Source organism: Kogia breviceps, chromosome 16 (genome assembly GCF_026419965.1).
Source record: "Kogia breviceps isolate mKogBre1 chromosome 16, mKogBre1 haplotype 1, whole genome shotgun sequence".
Classification (NCBI taxonomy): Eukaryota; Metazoa; Chordata; class Mammalia; order Artiodactyla; family Physeteridae; genus Kogia; species Kogia breviceps.
The window spans coordinates 51,494,507-51,517,841 of NC_081325.1; the positions used below are offsets into that span (position 1 = coordinate 51,494,507).

Here is a 23,335-nt window from a genome sequence, read left to right on the forward strand (position 1 = left end):
AATATTCTAAAGGATAGATCATATCTTGGGTCAAAAATCAAGCCTTGGTAAATTTAAGAAAATTGAAATTGTATCAAGTATCTTTTCCAACCACAATGCTATGAGACTAGATATCAATTAAAGGAAAAAAATCTGTAAAAAATACAAACACATGGAGGCTAGACTATACACTACTAAATAACCAAGAGATCACTGAAGAAATCAAGGAGGAAATCAAAAAATACCTAGAAACAAATAATAAAAACAGGGCGACCCAACACCTATGGGATGCAGCAAAAGCAGTTCTAAGAGGGAAGTTATAGCAATACAATCCTACCTCAAGAAACAAGAAACATCTCAAATAAACAACCTAATCTTACACCTAAAGCAATTAGAGAAAGAAGAACAAAAATCCCCAAAGTCAGCAGAAAGAAAGAAATCATAAAGATCAGATCAGAAATAAATGAAAAAGAAATGAAGAAAATGATAGCTAAAATCAATAAAAGTAAAAGCTGATTCTTTGAGAAGATAAACAGAATTGGGAAACCACTAGCCAGACTCATCAGGAAAAAAAGGGAGAAGACTCAAATCAATAGAATTAGATATGAAAAAGTAGAAGTAACAACTGACACTGCAGAAATACAAAGGACCATGAGAGATTACTACAAGCAACTATATGCCAATAAAATGGACAACCTGGAAGAAATGGACAAAGTCTTAGAAAAGCACAACCTCCCAAGACTGAACCAGGAAGAAATAGAAAATATAAACAGACCAATCACAAGCACTGAAATTGAAATTGTGATTAAAAATTTTCCAATACACAAAGGCCTAGGACCAGATGGATTCACAGGCAAATTCTATCAAACATTTAGAAAAGAGCTAACACCTATCCTTTTCAAACTCTTCCAAAATATAGCAGAGGGAGGCACACTCCCAAACTCATTCTATGCAGCCATCATCACCCTGATACCAAAACGAGACAAAGATTCCTCAAATAAGAAAACAACAGACAAATGTCACTGATGAACATAGACGTAAAAATCCTCAACAAAATAGTAGCAAACAGAATCCAACAGCACATTAAAAGGATCATACACCATGATCAAGTGGGGCTTATCCCAGGAATGCAAGGATTCTTCAATATATGCAAATCAATTAATGTGATAAACCATATTAAGAAACTGAAGGAGAAAAACCATATGATCATCTCAATAGATGCAGAAAAATCTTTTGACAAAATTCAACACCCATTTATGATAAAAACTTCCCAGAAAGTAGGCATAGAGGGAACTTACCTCAACATAATAAAGGCCATATATGACAAAACCCACAGCCAACATCATTCTCAATGGTGAAAAACTGAAACCATTTCCTCTAAGATCAGGAAGAAGAAAAGGTTGCCCACTCTCACCACTATTATTCAACATAGTTTTGGAAGTTTTAGCTACAGCAATCAGAGAAGAAAAGGAATAAAAGGAATCCAAATCAGAAAAGAAGAAGTAAAACTGTCACTGTTTGCAGATGACATGATACTATACATAGAGAATTCCGAAGATGCTACCAGGAAACTACTAGAGTTAATCAATGAGTTTGGTAAAGTAGCAGGATATAAAGTTAATGCACACAAATCTCTTGCATTCCTATACACTAATGATGAAAAATCTGAAAGAGAAATTAAGGAAACACTCCCATTTATCATTGCAACAAAAAGAATAAAATAGCCAGGAATAAACCTACTGAAGGAAACAAAAGACTTGTATGCAGAAAACTATAAGACACTGATGAAAGAAATTACACATGATGCAAACAAATGGAGAGATATACCATGTTCTTGGATTGGAAGAATCAACATTGTGAAAATGACTATACTACCCAAAGCAATCTACAGATTCAGTGCAATCCCTGTCAAACTACCAATGGCATTTTTCACAGAACTAAAACAAAAAATTTCACAATTTATATGGAAACACAAAACACCCTAAATAGCCAAAGCAATTGTGAGAAACAAAAACGGAGCTGGAGGAATCAGGCTACCTGACTTCAGACTATACTACAAAGCTACAGTAATCAAGACAGTATGGTACTGGACAAAAACAGAAATATACATCAATGGAACAGGATAGAAAGTCCAGAGGTAAACCCACACACATATGGTCACCTTATTTTTTATAAAGGAGGCAAGAATATAAAATGGAGAAAAGACAGCCTCTTCAATAAGTGGTGCTGGGAAAATGCAACAGCTACATGTAAAAGAATGAAATTAGAACACTCCCTAACACCATACACAAAAATAAACTCAAAATGGATTAAAGACCTAAATGTAAGTCCAGACACCATAAAACTATTAGAGGAAAATATAGGCAGAACACTCTCTGTCATAAATCACAGCAACATTCTTGTTGACCCACCTCCTAGAGAAATGGAAATAAAAACAAAAATAAACAAATGGGACCTAATGAAACTTAGAAGCTTTTGCACAGCAAAGGAAACCATAAACAAGATGAAAAGACAACCCTCAGGATGGGAAAAAATATTTGCAAATGAAGCAACTGACAAAGGATTAATCTCCAAAATGTATACAAACAGTGCATGCAGCTCAATATCAAAAAAACAAACAACCCAATCCAAAAATGGGCAGAAGACCTAAATAGACATTTCTCCAAAGAAGATATACAGATTGCCAACAAACACATGAAAGGATGCTCAACATCACTAATTATTAGAGAAATGCAAATCAAAACTACAATGAGGTATCACCTCACACCAGTCAGAATGGCCATCATCTAAAAATCTACAAACAATAAATGCTGGAGAGGGTGTGGAGAAAAGGGAACCCTCTTGCACTGTTTGTGGGAATGTAAATTGATACAGCCACTATGGAGAACAGTATGGAGGTTCCTTAAAAAACTACAAATAGAACTACCATACGACCCAGCAATCCCACTACTGGGCATATACCCTGAGAAAACCATAATTCAAAAAGAGTCATGTACCACAGTGTTCACTGCAGCTCTATTTACAATAGCCAGGACATGGAAGCAACCTAAGTGTCCATTGACAGATGAATGGATAAAGAAGATGTGGCACATATATACAATGTAATATTACTCAGCCATAAAAAGAAACAAAGTTGAGTTATTTGTATTGAGGTGGATGGACCTAGAGACTGTCATACACAGTGAAGTAAGTCAGAAAGAGAAAATAAATACCGTATACTAGCACATATATATGGAATCTAAAAAAAAAAAAAAGGTTCTGAAGAACATAGGGGCAGGACAGGAATAAAGACACAGATGTAGAGAATGGACTTGAGGACATGGGGAAGGGGAAGGGGAAGGGGAAGCTGGGATGAAGTGAGAGAACAGCATGGACATACATACACTACCAAATATAAAAAAGATAGCTACTGAGAAGCAGCCACATAGCACAGGGAGATCACCTCTGTGCTTTGTGACCACCTAGAGGGGTGGGATAGGGATGGTGGGTGGGAGACACAAATGGGAGGGGATATGGGGATATATGTATACATATAGCTAATTCACTTTGTTATACAGCAGAAAGTAACACACCATTGTAAAGCAATTATACTCCAATAAAGATGTTTTTTAAAAAGCCTACAAACAACATGCTAGAGAGGGTGTAGAGAAAAGGAAACCTTCTACACTGGTGGTGAGAATGTAAGTTGGTACAGCTACTGTGGAAAACAGTATGAAGCTTCCTCAGAAAACTAAAAATGGAATTACCATACGATCCAGAAACCCACTCCTGGCCATATATCTGCACAAAACTATAATTCCAAAAGTTATATGCACCCCTATGTTTATAGCAGCACTATTCACAATATCCAAACCATGGAAACAACCTAAATGTCCATCAATAGTTGAATGGATAAAGAAGATGTGGTACACACATGCAATGGAATACTACTCAGCTATAAAAAAGAACAAAATAATGCCATTTGTGGCAACATGGGTACATGAGATTATCATAGAGATTATCATACTAAGTGAAGTCATAAAGAAAAAGACAAATTCCATATGATATCACTTATATGTGGAATCTGAAATGACACAAACCTATCTATGAAGCAGAAACAGAATCATGGACATAGAAAACAGACTGGTGGTTGCCAAGGGGGAGGGGGTTGGGGGACGGATGGAGTGGGAGTTTGGGGTTAGCAGATGAGACCTTCTATATATAGGATGGATAAACAAGGTCCTGGTGTATAGCACAGAGAACTGTATGAAATATCCTATGATAAACCATAATGAAAAAGAATATTTTTTTAAAAGAATGTATATACATGTATAACAGAATCACTTTGCTGTACAGCAATAATTAACACAACACTGTAAGTCAACTATACTTCAATAAAAAATGAGTAAACAAGTCTCTCTACTTCTGAGGAACTTCACCTCAAGGACAGACACCTGGGTTCATTAAACAACAACAACAACCCAGAGCTGGTAGGACGTTGCCCTCCACCCTCTAGGAAGTCAATAACACCCTGTTGAACAAATGAATGAATAACAGCCACATAAATTTTAATACCCTTCAAGGTAAATAGGTGCTAGGTTTAAATGGTTTCTTTTCCTAAATTTTAGAAGCAAGAGACCTGTCTTCTGAAAGGAGGAACTTTGTCATTACCTAATAATGACTTTAAGCAAGTCATTTTTTCCTCCTGGGGAAACTCAGTGAGTTCCTCATGAATAGACATGTCCTCTGACTTCAAACTTCAAGTCCTGCAGTCAGAAAAATGAATGGGTAGCATATCTTAAACTATTATTTAAAAGAATGGTGTAGCCACTGTGGAAATCAGTATGGTGGTTCCTCAAAAAGTTAAACATAGGATTACTGTATGATCCAATGATTCCACATATAGGTATGTACCCAAAAGAATTAAAAGAAGGTACTCAGCAGATACTTGTACACCAATGTTCATAGCAGCATTATTCACTATAGCCAAAAGATAAGAACAACCCAAATGTCTTGGACAGGTGAATGGATCAATTAATGTGATATATGCATACAGTGGAATATTATTCATCATTAAAAAGGAGTGAAATTCTGATACACACTAGAACCTGCATGAGCCTTGAAGACATTATGCTCAGTGAAATAAGCCAGCCACAAAAGGACAAATATTGTACGATTCCATTTACATGAGGTACCTAGAGTAGTGAAATCCATGGAGACAGAAAGTAGAGTAGAGGTTAGCAGAGGCTGGGAGAAGGGGTAACGGGGAATTCTTGTTCAATGGTAAGATTCTGCACTCAACTCCAGCCTGTCCAGGTTTTTTCCACCTGAACCGACAAGCAATTCTCGTAACACCTGCTGGGTGTCCTACAATTCAACTCAATTCTGACACTATCTACACCCGGAGATAGTGTCAGATCCCACGGGGTAAGGACTCACCCTACAACACTGCCTCCACTTCAGACACTAGTCTCAAGTCCAGGTTGTCACCTGTGCTTCTGCCCAACCAGCTATAGATCAGAGACTCCAATGACACCCCCCCCTTGGATTTGATTAATGTGCTAGAGCAGCTCACAGAACTCGGAGAAACATTTTACTTCCTAGATGACCAGTTTATTATAAAAAGATATAACTCAGGAGCAGCCAGACAGAAGAGAAGCGTAGGGCAAGGTATGGGGAAGGGTGCAGACTTTCCAAGCCTTCTCTGAACCTTACAAAATCTTCCCAAATCGCCAGGTGTTCACCAACACAGAAGCTCTCCCAACCCTGTCATTTTGGGTATTTAAGGAGGCGTCATTTAGCATGATTGATTAAATCATTGGCCATTGACAATTGAGTCAGCTTCCAGCCCTTCTCCTCTAACGTGGACATCAGGGGAGGTGGGACTGGAAGTTCCAATCCTCTAATCATCCGGTTCGTTCCCCTGGCAACCAGCCCCCTTCCGTGCATCCAAATTCACCTTATAAACATAACAAAAGACATCTTTAAAGTTCACTTCACTTAGGAAATTCCTTGGGTTTTAGGTGCTTTGAGCCAGAAACCGGAGGATGACTATATATATATTTATTAAAAAATCACAATATCAAAAACGGTACAGAGTTTCAGTTTGCCATGATGAAAAAGTTCTGGGAATGGATAGTGGTATGGTGGCACAGCATTGTGGATGTACTTAATGGCACTGAATTGCACACTTAAAAACGCTTAAGACGATAAAATTTGTTATGTATATTTTACTGCCAGAAAACCCAAACCAAACCAGAAACACTCTGTTGGCCATGGGCAACCACGTGGAGGTGCCTGTCAGGCTGCTGCAGATGAAGGACGGGCCTCTGAGGCGGAAGCCCTGCCTTCACACTAGGATGGTTAACATTCCCAGGGGGCCCGCTTTTCTTTGTCTAAAGCGCAGTTCAGTAGCTGGCAACCGAGTGGAGGGGACAAAGGGGGAGAGTTGAATACAGTTTAAAATTAGAAAGAAGTAAACCGCACGAAAGGAAAAAGTCTTCGGATGCGTCTGCCCCGCAACTCCGCAGAGGGAAAGCGCGCCCTCCTCCCGCCCTCGGGCTGTCCTGACCTTGCCCTGGTGCCTCAGACGCACCAGCCCCGCCAAAGTTTGATGGGCTGCCATAAAAAACGCCACATCCGCCAGGACCAGTGTGGGACAGCTGAGCCTTGCTGCGTGATGGGACGGCAGCGGGCTGCACTCGATCGCCGCCTGGCGGCGGATTGGCCTCGCGCACAGCCTGATGGAGAGGGTGTTGGCCAGGGGTCGGTCACCAGTCCGGCGGGAGAGAGAGCGCGCCTGATGAAACTGCACATCCAGACTAGGGGAAGCTGCAGCTATCGTCCTTTGTGTTGGGAAGGAAGAAAAGGTGTGCCAGGCAGCCGCAACCCAGATTTTATTAACCAGAATGTTTCATTTCAAAATTATCTTTAAATTTAAGAGGGGAAAAAAAAAAAAAACAGAATTCTACCTTTAGCTGGACCAAAGTAACTTCCATGCTATTTATTCCAAAAGAGAACATCAATATTTATATACAATAATTGTTTAATTAAAAAAATTTCAATAATACAAATGAATCTATATACCAAACAGAAATAGACTCACAGACATAGAAAACAAACTTACGGTTACCAAAGTGGGAAAGGGGGGGAGAGGGATAAATTAGGAGTATGGGCCTAACAGACACAAACTACTATACATAAAATAGATAAGCAACAAGGTTTTACTGCATAGCACAGGGAACTATATGCAACATCTTGTAATAACCTGTAGTGGAAAATAATCTGAAATACATATATATATATATATATGTATAACTGAATCACTTTGCTCTATACCTGAAACTAATACAATATTGTAAATCAACTATATTTCAATTAAAACAATTTTTTTCATCGTGTTCGATAGATTTTTTTTAACTGTTCAGCTCCAAAGGCAGAAGTTGAAGTGGTGTTTTTGACAGAAAAAACTGAACGAGAAGTGCCACTGCACCCTTTCATCTGCATCAGAGCTGAAGGACAAATAATTTCTTAGGTCACTTAAAATGAAAAGGTTGATGACCAGATACAGTGTGGATTGTAACTAAGAGCAGTGAAAGGAGGCAGTCTTGGCTAGGATGCAGCGCTCCTCGTGATATTTTGCGTTTCACAAATGTAGCAGGTTTTTAGAAAGTCCAATAACCATATCTGTAACCTAGTTTTCTTCTACGATCCCAGGAAAGAAACAGCAAAGAATATGTTTACCTTGTTTAGCTAGGATGCTCCCCAAGTTTCTTTTGTATGACCTCATATATTGACCAGATATTTGAAAGAAATTTAGTCTTGTATTATTAAAGGATGAAATCTACAATCTCCATCAATTTCATCTCTACTTCCCCTGTTAGATCTTTAAATTACTCACCCTATCTTCTTCCAACAAAAATTTACTAAGCCCTTGTTATGTGCAGTGTTATAAATAAAGGACTACATCTACTTTCAAGGAGAAACCTACCTTTCTTAGCCTGGAGATAGATGCTGGTCATAAGTCATGGATAGAAGATTGCAAACCCATGAGGCTGATTCTAACTCTTGACCCAGAAGGACATTTTCACAGCCTGAGGCTGTCAGTGATGCCTAAATTTAGAAAGAAGTGTACATGGTACCAACATCAGACAGGGGAAAGATCAGCTGCCTATGAAAAGGCATAGGTATCCGCCCACATCACTGAGGATAAGGGGGAACAGGAGAAAGAGGAGGAGAGTATTAGTCAACTGGAGAAGCAGGATAACCGGGTAGCCGGAGCAAGTTCCGTGTCTGCCTGCTGGGGCTCTACCTTGAGTGATGCTGGGAAAGTTACTAATATCTCTGTGTCAACACTTCCTCAGTCTGAAAGAGGGAAGTAACAACTTTTTCACAGGGCTGTTGGGAGGATTAAATATAGTAAATGTCAAGTGTGTCAAAACCTTAATAATCATGTATTTCTGCTCACTGAATGGTAGGCACTGCTTCCTTTTGCTTGATATACGTGAAAGCAAAGAGACTTTTTGTTCTGAAGCTGGCTTTCTTGACAATATTAACAAACTGTTCACAACAGAAGTAAAAATATATGCAATAAGTAACTAGAAGATTGTAAAGAATTGTTTAAAAGATTTAATGTAACAAGTAAAAGAGTATAAATCCAAAATTACTTGATGTAGGATTAGGGTAGAGGGTTAACTATAGCTCCACAATCGTTTGTTTTAAAGTATCACATATTAAGTATGTGACTCTAATCCTTCAAGTGGATATAATTTGTAACTTTATTAAATTCACACTAAATTATACTGTTAAATTATCTTTGACCTAAAATAAGTTATGCTGTAGGTAAGTGAAACTGCCAATAAAAATCTGAAAATAGGGCCTATATATTGATATATAGTTGATTGTATTTGTTTAAGCCAGTTAAGCACCTGTAAAACAGGTACATGTACCCAAGTTTCATAGCTTTGGGGGGAGGGGGGCTGTTAATGATTTGATTAACATCAAGATACTGTTAACCTCTTGCATTAAAATTAGTACAGGAAATTAGTGTGTCCAGGGCAAGGGCTCTTAACCTTTCTTCATGTTCCATGGATCTCTTTGGCAGCCTGGTTAAACCCCTTCTCAGACTAATGTTTTTTAGTAACTAAAATAATATTAACACTGGATTTACAATATTGACACTGCATTATAAGTGTCAATGAAAAAACTAATCTAAGAAAGAAATGGAAAATCTCATTCAAGTCAAACTGAGGATTATAACCCAGGAGACAGTCTCTCAGAGAGCTCTGAGAACTGTTCCAAAGAGTTAAGAGGGGAGGTCAGTACGTATGTGATTCTGGGGAAGCCGGTATGTGCAGTCAAGCACACAGCTTGGTAGAAGTTTGTTGCTAGTCACGAGGAACAGATATCTTAGTTAATGGTTTTAGTGTTTTTCTAAGTATGGGAAGATGTAAGAATCCAAGTTCATAAAACTTTTTCTTCTGAAAATATCTAACTCTCTGAAGGCCAGTTCTGTCAGTTTTCCCAGAGCACAGAGTGCCTTATCCTGATCTTCACCCCTAATTCCTCTTAGGGTGTATTGTAGGTCAGGGACTGCAGTGGCTAATGAAATGATTCTTGTGGAACTGGATGGTGGGCAACAACATTCTTTGTTTTCTGATCCCTTCCTTCCCTTACAGTCTTAATTTCAGCCAAGGTCTGGGAGGCATTTCGTGACCAGTTTGTCCCAAGGTGCTAGGAATGCTCATCCTCAGGTTAGGCAAGGATTTCCTCGGTAGGCCACTCAGTGTGTTGTTATTAAACTAGGCCCTGTTAACCATAGACAAAAGCTTCTGTACCACCTGTTTTATTAGTCTGTTATGGTCCAGGGCATGGTCCCCTCTGTTGCTTCTTCCCATATCTACAGTTACACTATTACAATCATTGATCTTACAGAACTGTATATTTGGCCAATCACTTCAAGTCGCATAAGCATCATTAATTTTATCTGAGGCTCGTCACACATTTGGTAATGCAAGAAACAATAATCTTGTAAAAGAGGCAGAATATGTACTAACATAGCCAGTGACATTAATAGGTCTTATGTAAGTATTTAAGCTAAGAACTTCCATTAGGTGCGGCCCAGAATCTCCCCAGGTCCTCTGAGCAGTCTGTTCTGCACCAATCCCTATCTTTAAGGGAAATGATATATTGGCATTGTACATGAAGTTCAGTAAAGATGTCTGCCCATACAAGGCCAGGGGTGAGTCATCGTGACCTCTTACAGGATTGAGAAAGGAATAATACCTTCTAAGGAGTTACAACATGGCTGGTGCCAGAAGGAGAAAAATTGATCTTTATGGTTGAGCAGGTATTTCTGCCACTGGAGAGGTCTCGTTAACACATTATGCAGATGCACAGTGCACACTAGAGGGGAGCGAGGAAGCCCAGATGGAGAGAGAAAATATTTACATTTAAATTTTTCTTGTCTTGCCTTAAAATATGAATTTTTATTTCATCATAAGTGAGAAAGTAAAATTAGCTTGGACTGTAAAAATCTGCCCTGCCATCCAGAAGCCTGGAATAAAAGGCTGATAAAATCAGTTGCAAAATTAACATAAAACAATATTTCTCCCCAAACAGAGCTGTAAAGTGTCATAACCACCTCCTGCTTTCTGACTCACTGAGAAAATTTGTTCTCTAAAGTTAAAGATTTAGAGAGTTTTTGCTGTTGGAAGTTACCTCAATAAGAATGAAATATCCCACCTTTACCTGGAGATTCTCAGCCCCTTGACACAGAGAAGCAGCTTCAATTTACAACCTTTACAACCCAGGTGCAGAGCTCGCAATAAGGGGTTTCTAGACACAAAAATTCCATCTCTATTTAAACTTCGTAGTATCCAAGGAAATAGGACGCCAGGTCCACTTTGTCATCTAAGCTGCACATTGACTCTGTGTGTTGACACACAGCCTTGCTTTGAGCCTACCAAAATACTGCTCACTTAAATTTCGCTTAAACTCCACCCCACCTCGGAAGCCTATAACTCTATCTTTTCCTTTGCTTGGGGAGATGCCACGTAGTTCCTCTGTGCGCAACCTCCCACGATGCAATGGTTAATAAACCTGATTTTACTAGACCACAGTATTGTTCCACTATTGTGGTCTTAGGCTAATTGGAAAAGCCTGCAAAATAAACCAATTGGATTAAAATTCAGTCTATTTGTTGGGTCCTCAACGTTTAAAAACGTCAGACTAGAGAGAAGTAGCAAGTATGATGAGGGATCAGGCAACAATAGTCTGGAAGCTACCGAGAGACTGAGTCAGGGCTAATATGAGGAAACGCTTTGTTAACCATTAGAGCTCCTTGCACACAGAGAGGAGAGACTGCACACACAAGAGGGGAGCTCCCCACCACTAACCAAGGTCGATCTGAAGCTTGGTTTTGTAGCTCTGGGAAATCCTGAGCAGGATAGAAAGTTCCACTGTGGCCCTCTAGTGTCTGGTCTCCTTATTTGTAAAATCTATAATGTATCTTCCAAGAGCTGCTTCTTTTAGCTTTAAGCCATGCTCAAGTGCGGGCCCACTCAGAATCCTACAGGTGCCCTTTAGATCAAGCAGTACCCGTCCGCTGTCGCCGCTGAGATGAGTTTCCCTCTCATCTTGGGCGGGTCTTTGGAGAAGCCAGCTTAGGTTTGGTGATTTTGAACTGGGTGGTGGTATATGGAGGACGGCTAGGCTTGGAGCCATCTAAATGCTTAGGTAAGTGAGGGTTAAAATGAAGCCCTGCCTGAACCTCCCCAGAATCCCCAACCTGCTGCAGCAAGTGGGCAAAGGCATGTGTGCGTGTGTGCGTAGAGGGGAACAATTCCCATCGACCCTCAGAAGGCCTGGCAGGCGTGGGGAAGCCAATGACGCTCCCACCCCTCACCGTGCCCTCACCTCCGACCCCCCCCACCCCCCGCCCACCTGGTCACAACAGTCCTCTCTGGCCATCGCAGTCACCCTGCTCATTCCAACATACTTACAAATACTATGCTGGTTCACTCACGTTGTGGGTGACGTGAAAGCGTTGGAAAGCCCTGGTGTGAGTCCTGCAGGCTGCCCTCTTGTGAAACGAGTGGCTGTAAGTGACCATAAGTGACTATAAATGATTATAAGTGTCTTTAATGCACTATTTACTTATTTTTGGCCGCATTGGGTCTTTGTTGCTGTGCGCGGTTTTTCTCTAGTTGCTTCTCTACCTTGCAGTGCACGGGCTTCTCATTGCGGTGGCTTCTCTTGTTGCAGAGCACGGGCTCTAGGCGTGTGGGCTTCAGTAATTGTGACACGTGGGCTCAGTAGTTGTGGCTCGCGGGCTCTAGAGCGCAGGCTCAGTAGTTATGGTGCACGGGCTTAGTTGCTCCGCGGCATGTGGGACCTTCCCAGACTAGGGCTCGAACCCTTGTCCCCTGCATTGGCAGGCAGATTCTTAACCACTGCGCCACCAGGCAAGTCCCTAACGCACTATTTATAGACATACGTCAACCTGTCTGTGAGAGCAGGGCAAGCCATGAGTGCCTCATCAGAAGCAGGGCAGCTGATCCCATTGTTTTCTTGAGGTGGTTGAAGGGTCAAAGAGGACAGAGTAATGCAGAATCTCCTTCGCAACTGGCAACTGAAGCGGTAGATCCAACAAAGATGAACATGGCGGGGGGCGGGGTAGGTGGGTGGATGTGAGCTACTTGTTAGTGTGGCCACTGCCATCACCGGCTTAGTCAGGTGAGGACCAGTCACTCCCCCATCACTGTCTTCCTCACTGCACTCACCTCTCCCATATATTCTCCTTCACCCAAATGTCTGTTGTCTCCTAGGCTGGGCCCTGAGGGATGAGGTAAGAGTTCGGTGCTAGAGAATCCAAAAAGGACCAAAGCTGGACTTTCTGTTTGTTTGCTTGTGGTGACTGTAGTTGGGGGGTGGTCAGCAGAAGCTCCAAAGAAGCGGTGACCTTTAAACTGAGACGTGCGCAACTCGGCATTAAGAGTCACAGAAAAAGAAGGCCCACGGCCTGTTTGGGCTGCTCGGGGGAGCTGCGCCAAAGCGTCTTCCGGGTCGGCCAAGTGCAGAAGCCGCCTGCGCTCGGGGCACCGGGCAGGAAAGGAGACGGGGCCTCGCGGAAACCCTACGCCTCGCCCCTTGGTGCGCCGGACTGCGTTGGGAGCCGAAGGGGACAGAGTCGCCGCGCCGGGCGCTCGGGAAAGGGGCGGAGCCTCCGGCGGACGGTCGCCCGGGTCCCGGGTTCGCTTGAGGGCGTGGCTCTGCGCATGCTCGGCTCGCCGGCCCTCCGCCGTCACGGGGCGGGGGTGGCGCCGCAAGCAGTGGGTACCGCCTCATGGCGCAGGCGGGGAGAGCTGGTCCGGGGGCCTGTGGGTGGCGGGGCGCGGGCGCCCCTTGGCGCTGGGCCTCCGCGCTGCTCTGGCTGGCGGCAGCGGCGGCGGCGAGCGGCCCCTCCCAGCGCCAGTGGCCGGTGCCCTACAAGTGAGTGCGCGGGCGCGGCGGAGCGGGCGCTCTCGCGCGTGGCCGAGGTTCGCGGGGCAAAGGCGGGGGGGCGGGGGGGGATTGTGTCCCGGTTGAGCAGTTGTGCGGGGGCGGCGCTCGGCGACCCTGAGGTCGCGGCGTTGAATGAAGTAGAGAGCTGTTGAGTCGCGGCTATTTGCTGCGCGCCGCCCTGGGGTCACCTCCTCCCGGGACCCTTGAGCCAGTTACGAGGTGACCTAGACTCAGGGCTGCCCCAAATCGTGGATGAAAAGGGAGTAATGTTATTTCGTCGCGTGACTGTCGGATACAAGTCGCTGACACTTTGAATAGTTTGGGGAGACCTTTAATATCGCACTTATTACCGTGTCATGCCCGGTCATTAGTTATCTTGAGTGCGTAACATTTGCACGTCCAGTGTCCAGTTTACCCAGCTTGCCTGGGACTTCCCGTTTTTAGCACTAGAAGTCCGGCGACCCGGGAATCCGCTCGCCCCCTCGGTTGGCGAACTCGTTTGTCCACTGCCTTCAGCCTGGCGGTAGACGCTGGTCATAAGCTGAGGACACGGAGACTGCAGATATGCGAAGCATATTTGAGCCTTTGAACTAGAAGAGTATTTACATGGCTTGATTGTCAGAGCAGCAGCTTTTGAAAATGGACAACTATTTTGGATGACGAAATAATGAGTTGCGAGACAGGATAACTAGGGGTCGCGAGTGAGTTCTGGGCTCCGACCACTGCGGATCAAGTCAGGCGCCACCATCACTAGCTGTGTAATCTTGGGAAAGTTGCTCGCTATCTCAGGTCCACATGTCCTGAGTCAAAAAGTAGGAACAGTAGTTACTTCAGGTTTGTTGGGGGGATTAAATGTAGTAAATGCTAGCCAGCTATTTTCAAACCTGAATACAGTATTGGTGTGTTCTGCTCGCTAAATGGCTCGCAGTACTTCCTTGTTTTGCTTGATATACATGAAAAAGAAATTTGAGTTTGAAGCTGGTTTTTTTGAAAGTGTTAATAAAGTGTTCAAAAGAAGTAAAAATTTAATATTCAATAAAACAAGTAAGAGATTGGAAATCCAAGACTACTTGATTTAAAGACAAGATATTGACTATAACTTCTTACGTTTATTTAAATTTTAAAGTGTTAAGTACATGCCTTCATCTAATCCCCATCATAAAATTTTAACTTTATTAAGTTCACACTTAAATCATACTTTTGAAATTACCTTTGACCTAAAATAGATTTTGCTGTGGGTAAGTGAAACCTATATGTAGTTGCCCATTTGCTTAAAGCAGGTAAGCACCTATAAAACAGTTAAGTATATCCAAGACTTGTAAGCTTTTAGAAGGGATTGTCAATATTTTTGTCTAAATAATTTTTTTTTTTTGGCTGTACCGCGGGGCTTGTGGGATCTTAGTTCCCTGACCAGGGATTGAACCCAGGCCAAGGCAGTGCAAGCACCGAATCCTAACCACTAGACCACCAAGGAACTCCCTAAATGAAGATTTTAACTCTTTAAATTAGAATAGACATTTTTGCTGATGTGTTAGGATTGTAAAACAATAGATTGGGCTAGAACCTGAGGGAATCTAGGATTCTTAGAGGATAGATAGAGGCAGCTGCTTTCTCTCTTTCATCTTTCTCTCCAGTGGAAGGTGTGTAGTGAGTGTCTGCTGATCTGAATCACCACAGTCGCTCCTCCCCAGTCCTACTGCCATGGCCTTCTCAGGCTGCTTCCTCTCTTGTTGTATTATTGCCGTGACCTCCTCACTGACCTCTTAGCCTTAATTTGGCCTTTCTCCCCACCCTTTTCTAATTCATAAAGTGAGGCTTATTTAGAGCAAATTCAGTTATATCACATCTGCTACTTCAGATCCTTTAATTGATCTCCCTCCTGGGCTCAGCCGTCCCCAGCTGTGGCACGTTGTCCAGACATACCTCTCGTTTTATTGCACTTCTCAGATACCACATTTTTTACCAGCTGAAGATTTGTGGCAACCTTGCGTGGTCAGATGGTAGTTAGCATTTTTTAGCAGTAAAGTATTTTTAAATTGAGGTACATACAATATGTTGGGTTTTTTAAGACATAATACTATTGCACGCTGAATAGACCACGGTGTGATGTAAACATAACTTTTATATGCACTGGGAAACTAAAAAGCTCGGGTGACTCCCTTCCCTTTACAGCGTCATCCGACGTATTGTGGTGGTCTGGAAGCGACCCACGCTGTCTCCGAGGTGCACCTGAATTAGGGCGAAGTGACAGCCCCTGCCTCCCTCTCCTCTCACCGCTGCTGCCTTGAAGCCTGAACTCCAGTCTTCCTTACCCACTTGAGACTCTTCCAGCGTGTCATGCTTGGCTTAGAGTATTTAGTGTTTTGTTTCCTTTTCTGTACTGACTTCCTAAAGTATTTTAAAAACCTAGGCCAGGACTTCATCTCTCCCTTTGCCTCCTTAACCCCAGCCATCCCGCAGCAGGTAAAAATGATTTCTCCCTCTTTTGCACCCTCAGGACTTTGTGTATTTCTCTGTAAGCACTCACCATGCTGCACTTCATCACTTGTTTAATGTCTTACCAACCCTCACCCAGAGCTCCTTGAGGGGAGGAACAGCATTTTAGCTTTTGTTTCCCTCCTTGCTAGTATAGTCGTAGATCCTCAATAATATTGGTCGAAGGGGATGTCGGCTAATCCTTAAGAAAATAGAAAATATGTTCTGTTTAATTATAATTATCTTTGACTAATCTTAGCATATGGATTGTTTGGGAAGTTCAGTATCATTTGAAAGCTATTCCTTTATTCAGTAAATATCTGTCTACTAAATAAGATGTGGAGCTATAAACATTTTCACATGTGGTCCCTGTCTTCAGAATTCTCACAATGGGAGCAGGGAACCAGGAAGCATGCAATTATCAGTGCTTTTAATGTATCATTTGCTATTAAAGACATCATTGGAGTTTGTTCACAGGATAACATATAAAATGTATATTTATACACTATGGCTGAGCTTTGGGTGTTTTTTCTAAAAATGTGATTGACAGTGAAATTAAAATCTGGATTCTATGATATGCGAGAACCAAACTCCTATTAGAATCTAAGTTGATGGGGTTTTTTTCTTTGTTAGACGCTTTTCCTTCCGTCCGGAACCAGATCCTTACTGTCAAGCTAAATACACTTTCTGTCCCACTGGCTCCCCTATCCCAGTGATGAAGGATGATGATGTCATTGAAGTCTTTCGATTACAAGCCCCAGTGTGGGAATTTAAATATGGAGACCTCCTGGGACACTTGGTAAGGCTGCATCTTGATCTTATAGCTGGCTAATTAAGTGATTTGATTAAGTGGATTTGAGGGAATAATCTCTATTCAGTCACTAGTTTTAGATTATGTTTATTGGTGTTCCTCTTAGCGAATTTTGAGTAAGTAGACCAAAAAAAATCAGGTTTTATGATCCTGACAATAATCAATGCAATTGCTTTAATCCATTTTAATATTATGAATCCAAACGCAATTCCTGTACCCAGATCCTGGAAAGAAAGCAAGGAGGAGGCTCCGAGCAAGGGGCAGGCAGGTGGGAATCACTTCTTCACGTCCAGGTCCTGTTGTGCACACTTTTCCTAGGTTAGCTCACCATTTGAGCCTCTCATCACCTGAGACGTACACAGACTTACTTCCTGAGTCTGGGGCATGGAGGCTTCTCGACGTGAGAATAGCAACAGGGAAGGGGAATAACTGGTCTACTCTATATGCAGTTGTGGTATTGCACTTTCTCCCATCTGGCTCCTGAACCAGTGGTTACTTCACAGATGCTTTGATACATGTATGATCTTTACACAGAAAATTATGCATGATGCCATTGGATTCAGGAGTACTTTAACTGAAAAGAACTACACAATGGAATGGTATGAACTTTTCCAGCTTGGAAACTGCACATTTCCCCATCTCCGACCTGAAATCAATGCCCCTTTCTGGTGTAATCAAGGAGCTGCCTGCTTTTTTGAAGGAATTGATGATATTCACTGGAAGGAAAACGGGACGTTAGTTCTAGTCGCAACCATAACAGGTAAGTTTCAAAAATATGGCAGCATTTGGTGATTGCATCAATATCCAAAAATGACAGAAATTACTTTCATTGAGGCCTCTCAGTAATGGTCTGCTCTTCAGAGGTCAACTTATAAAATACACTTCTGGAATCACTAACCTTTGATCCAAACTATTACTCATGCAAAACTTCACCTTATTTACATATTATCTTTTCTATTTTCATAATAAAAATAAATGATATAAAGCTGTACAATTAAATTGGACTTTCTAAATAAAATAATAGTGGTAAATCTCTATTTTAGAGGTGACCACCAGTTTGTTCTCTGTATCTGTGGGTCTGTTTCTGTTTTGTTTCATTTGTTCATTTATTTTTTAGATTCTACATACCATCTGAAATCATATGGTAATTTGCCTTTCTCTGTCTGACTTACTGAACATAATATCCTCTAGGTCCATCCATGTTGTCACAAATGGCAACATTTCGTTCTTTTTTATGGCTGAATAATATTCCATTGTATGTACATGCCACATTTTCCTTATTCATTCATCCCTTGATGGAAACTTCGGTTATTTCCATGTCTTGGCTATTGTAAATAATGCTGCAGTAAACTTAGGGATGCTTATATCTTTTCAAGTTAGTGTTTTCTCTTCCTTTGGATAAATTCCCAGGAGTGGAATTGCTGGATCATGTGGTAGTTCTATGTTTAGTTTTTTGAGGAACCTCCATACTGTTCTCCATAGTGGCTGCACCAATTTACATTGCCATCAATAGTGCACAAGAGTTCCCTTTTCTCCACACCCTCACCAACACTTGTTATTTGGTGTCTTTTTGATGATGGCCGTTCTGACAGGTGTGAGGTAATATCTCATTGTGGTTTTGATTTGCAGAATTGGTGTCTTTTAAATGTAATCTGGGAATCTTTTAACTATATATCATGCTGTTTTCTGTCTTCTTTCCTATTTTCTAATTGATGTGCCCCAAACCATCCAACAATATAAAAGTCCATTTCTCTTTTAGCAATGCTCAGTGTGGTAAATAGCTATCCTTCTTTCATTCCAGGCCAGTTCACATCTCTCCTTTCTCCATTTCCACCTACCTCATTATCTGCAAAATCTTCCTTCTGACATCAAAGTATGATCATATGAACAAGTGATCACTGTTTTCTGTAGAAGAGTTTGCAATATGCTGGTACTTAAATCTTTTAAGTTATCCATCTGCCTTGTGATTAATCCTGTTCGTTGACCTTTTTTCACATTACAGAATAGGGTTTTGAAGCATTCTTCATTACAAGCAGTGGCTTTTCAAAGTTGAAGAACACTAAGAACAGTATCCCCAGCTCTAAGAAAACAGGATTTATATTATGTCACCATTTTAATACCATTAAATTGATAAAAACAGCCCCTCTGTTCATTCTGTAGGACTTGAAATATTGATTTTATGGACTCAACTTGGAGTAACCTAAGAAAGATTCACACACAGTGACAAAGTGAAATGTTGGGGCCATGCTGTTTTAGGCCCAGATGTGGTTGCAACCATGCAGAGTATTTTGTTAACATTTGGAGAGATTCATCTGGTCTGGTACAAGGTGGTAAGAGAGAGTGTTAGCCATCCTGGAATCTGTATAATCCATGAACTTGGTCAAAAACATTTCCAGTTTAGTTGATTCACTGGAAGAATTTGTGTAGTGGGTAGAAAGGTTGTAAGCAGTAGCCACAAGTACAGGGAGCAAAGGGAGATACCACACGTTCAGGGTGAATGGGACACGGTGCTTCCTTCCCAAGTAGCTGTTCCTCAGGCAGCCATTCATACCTTGCTTTGCACAGAAAAGCTTCGTGTTTCACCCTCCTCAGTTCTTCTTACACTGTCTTTGCCTCATTCACTTTTTCCTCTTCCACAATTTTTCCCTTGCTTCTTTTTTCTCTTTTGCCTCTGAATCCAAGATTTGTTGAGTGGAGTAGAGAAAGAGGGCTTTGGCACATGTATAATTTAGCTTTTGACTGTAGCTTGATTATAGAATTTGTAAGACTCCTCTTTATAAACCTATTATATCTAATGTTTAGTTCAGAAATACCTTGTGCCTTGAAAAATGGAAGAATAATTGGCTGGGCTTGGATTCCTTTTGTGAGATGCAGGTTTGGAAATTCAAAAACTGTTGTTTAATCATTTAGTCATGGCCTTGATCTGGTTAGAGCATTTTACTTAAAACTAACATGATTAGCTTTGATGTTCACATAGTGTTGTTTTTTGTTTTTTCTGTGTTTGTTTGTTTTTAACTAGGAGACATATTTAACAAAATGGCAAAGTGGGTAAAACAGGACAATGAAACAGGGATTTATTATGAGACATGGACTGTCCAAGCCAGCCCAGAAAAAGGAGCAGAGACATGGTTTGAATCCTACGACTGTTCCAAGTTTGTATTAAGGACATATAAGAAGTTGGCTGAACTTGGAGCAGACTTCAAGAAGATAGAAACCAACTATACAAGAATATTTCTTTACAGTGGAGAACCTACTTACTTGGGAAATGAAACATCTGTTTTTGGGCCAACAGGAAACAAGACTCTTGCTTTAGCCATAAAAAGATTTTATTACCCTTTCAAACCACATTTGTCAACTAAAGAGTTTCTTTTGAGTCTCCTGCAAATTTTTGATGCCATGATTATACACAGACAGTTCTATTTGTTTTATAATTTTGAATATTGGTTTTTACCTATGAAATTCCCTTTTATTAAAATAACATATGAAGAAATCCCTTTACCTAACAGAAACAGAACACTCTCTGGTTTATAAAACCTTAATTCTACTGCTTTTTTTTTTTCTACTAGCACATCAGTTTTTCAGGGAGTGATTTTACATGTGTGGATTTCTTAGGCCTTTTTTCCTTGGGACAGAAAGGTAAAATACACATGGGCAGAATTGCTGCATAATAATATCTCGGGAATTTTTTTGGAAAGAAGCTGAAAACTCTTATTGTGTTGGCCAAAGTGAACCCATTAGGTGATCTTGATTTCAATCTCCAAGGCTTCGTTAATATGGAGAATTATATCATATCATCAGATATACAGGATCTTTGGACTCAGAATGTGAAATTGTGGATATGGTGTACCAAAACTTTGATTTGTCATGGTGGGAGCTACTTTTTGCAGATATGGTAGTGACACTTTCTCATTTAGGTACTTTCTGGTAGTTTTGACTGACTTTACAGCCTTTGTAACTTCTAGAGCCAGTCCTAGTAGTTTGATTTTGTTCTATTCACTTAACCTTAAAGAGTAATTTGGACACCAGAGCTGGAGTGGTCATGCTTCCAGATGTGGTAAAATCAGTGATAAAGAGCACACGGTTCTGGCTAGCATTTTAGAACTAGCCAGTAACTGGCATTTTGTGACTTAAGCAACTTATCATTTCCAAACCTTAGTTTCCTTATCTCGAAAATGATTCATCTGTCATGACTGTTGTAAAGATTGAAGCCATGTATAGTTTGGCCTAGTAAGGTCAAATAAGTGGTAACTACGACGATTAATCAAAGAACAAACTGCCATCACTGATCTTGCCTAATGTGGTTTACACGCCAACCTTTCCTGGTTTTGTAATAATCACCTAGACTTTAAGCTGGCAGCATAGTGCTTCTGCGGTTCTGCACACACACGGAACACGGCAGTATCTGACTGCAGGTGCATCTGGGTGAACAGGCACCCTCTAACTAACCCCTTCACTGCTTCACACAGTCCCTCTGCCGCCCACTAAAGCTGCCAGCAGTGGAAGAAGGTACACTTCCCCGAGAGAGGGCAGGTTTTTGTCAAGGATCTCCAAGTAGCCGTGCTTCCTTTAGGGCCATCAAACAAGGATTCAAGGTCCTTTAAGTGTCTGATAACTGAACACCTTGTTTCTATTCATGGAAAAAATACCTACCAGTCAGGAAAATGATGAGGCAGAGATCAGAGAAAACAGTCTGTATTTAATATGTAAATGTACCAATTCGGTACAGTTTCTGCCCACATTTGAGTGCTTCCTAAGAGGTTAGTACATTGCGTTCTCATAAAAAGCCTAAGCGCAGGTACTCTTTTTACGTGATTCAAATGAGTAAATTGAGACTTAGAAAGGTTACGCGACCTTTCCACAGCTACCCAACTAGTGGTAATGGAGCCTCATTTTGAACCAGGTTCTGCTGACTGAATGGGATGCACCGTCCACCAAGGTTTTCAGCGCTGCTCAAAGTGTGGTCCTCAGACCAGTGCCTGGACTGTAAGTTACTAACACCATATGTTCTGGTCTCTGAGGAGGTTCTCTTAAAGCAACTTGTTGGACTAATTTTGTTTCTGTTGAATCTAATTAAAAAAAAACAAAAAACGGGGGCTTGTACTTTGCTTTTATTTCATTTGTCTAGGAATTTATTATTGTCTTCTTCAAAACTATAGGCACTAAAACGCAGTCTAAAAATAAAAACCCAGCCCTTCAGCACAGATAGCGTACGAAGCACTGCACCATTATGATGATGCCTGCTGCACAGAGGATGTCTCACCCTCGAGCACAGGGAGAACTGGCTTTCACTGCCTACAGTTTAGCCTTGTCTACTCATGTTAATAGCGCCAAACACTCCTGATTACTTTAGCCTTTTTAACTTGCTAGTTGTGTTCAGAATATGTCACAAGAAAACTTGGACCTTTGCACTAGCACCATCTAGTGGCTAAAATCGGGCAACGTCAACCTCTACGGATTCTCAGGAAAATTGCTCTGGAGAAAGTGTTTTGGATTTCCAGAACTGCATTGGGGTAACAAGCAGAAACTCCTATGCCAAGGTTGTACTAACTGTAAATCACAGAACTTGGTTCCACGGCAAAGACAAATGAGGACATCTGTACATGGAACTTGAATATTAAAGAATCTACTAGTTACATTAAAAAGCATTCATGATTTTCCACTGTTCCTGAGAATACTGATAAGTGAAGAAATTCTGCTGAGAATTTGACATACAGACTCAGGATACTATAACAGAGTGTGTAGCATTCATATAAGTACTTCTTAAGAATTTATCAAACCTATCAACTGTACTTACAAGTTGAAGTAAGGCTTTGAAGCAGAGATGATTCAGGAAAAAGCTTTTAAAATGGTAGTTGGAAAACCAAAACACAAGCCAGGCAGGAATTTGCCAATTAAATTTTGCTGTCCTTTGAACTTCTATATAACTAACTTAAATGTGATTTGTTTTTCTCGTTAAGTTGTAAACATATAAAATTTCCTCTACGAGAAACCATTAGTTGAAGTCTAAGTTATATTAGGGCTTTAGAATAATCTTATTAATAACTTATTAATTCTAGTTCCATATTAGGTAAGTATACCCACAGTGTGTCATCATTTGTAGGTACAGGAAAATAGGCAAAAGGTGAAAATAACTCAAACTAAATATCTGGAACCCTCAATCAATACTGGCTCCTTATTAGAAATCAGAAAAATAAATAAATAAAAATAAAAAATCTTAGGAAGTCTCATCCAGTTTTATAATCTGCTCTGGTGGCACTTAACGAATTCTCTAGGACTGTATTTCCTTTAAGAAGATGACTTTTTTTTTTTTTTAATTGTTGGTATGTTACAGAAACAGCAACATTCCCAAACCCCACACACGCTTTTCCCCTCACAGCAAATGAGTTGGCCAAAGTCTGTTTCCAGCATCTTCCTCATATTTACCTTTTATTGTCCAAATAGCATCCTGCTCCTTAAACCTTCTACATTTTCTCTCCCCTGTTTAAAACAAGATAGCACGTTAATCATATATTCTTTTACTGGACTGATTATTCTAAGGATAAGCTCTTAATTCACTTTGGAGTAAAAGGCTTTGTGTTCTTTTTTATA

The 23,335-nt window shown here is 41.0% G+C and overlaps 1 protein-coding gene across 1 annotated transcript; it reads left to right on the plus strand.

The window, feature by feature from the left end:
* The first annotated feature begins 12,939 nt into the window (after positions 1-12,939).
* On the plus strand, positions 12,940-22,391 carry CLN5 (CLN5 intracellular trafficking protein). Its single transcript, XM_059042289.2, has 4 exons — positions 12,940-13,449; positions 16,570-16,735; positions 17,282-17,507; positions 19,767-22,391. The coding sequence occupies exons 1-4, from the start codon at positions 13,304-13,306 to the stop codon at positions 20,276-20,278; spliced, it is 1,050 nt and encodes a 349-aa protein (XP_058898272.1). The 5' UTR covers positions 12,940-13,303; the 3' UTR covers positions 20,279-22,391.
* Positions 22,392-23,335: the final 944 nt, after the last annotated feature.

Bases quoted from the DNA above. Each gene is read 5' to 3' on its own strand.
- CLN5 (XM_059042289.2), top strand. From the start codon at position 13,304: ATGGCGCAGGCGGGGAGAGCTGGTCCGGGGGCCTGTGGGTGGCGGGGC. The intron at 13,450-16,569 runs GTGAGTGCGCGG...TTTCTTTGTTAG, and splicing joins CAGTGGCCGGTGCCCTACAA to ACGCTTTTCCTTCCGTCCGG. The intron at 16,736-17,281 runs GTAAGGCTGCAT...ATCTTTACACAG, and splicing joins GAGACCTCCTGGGACACTTG to AAAATTATGCATGATGCCAT.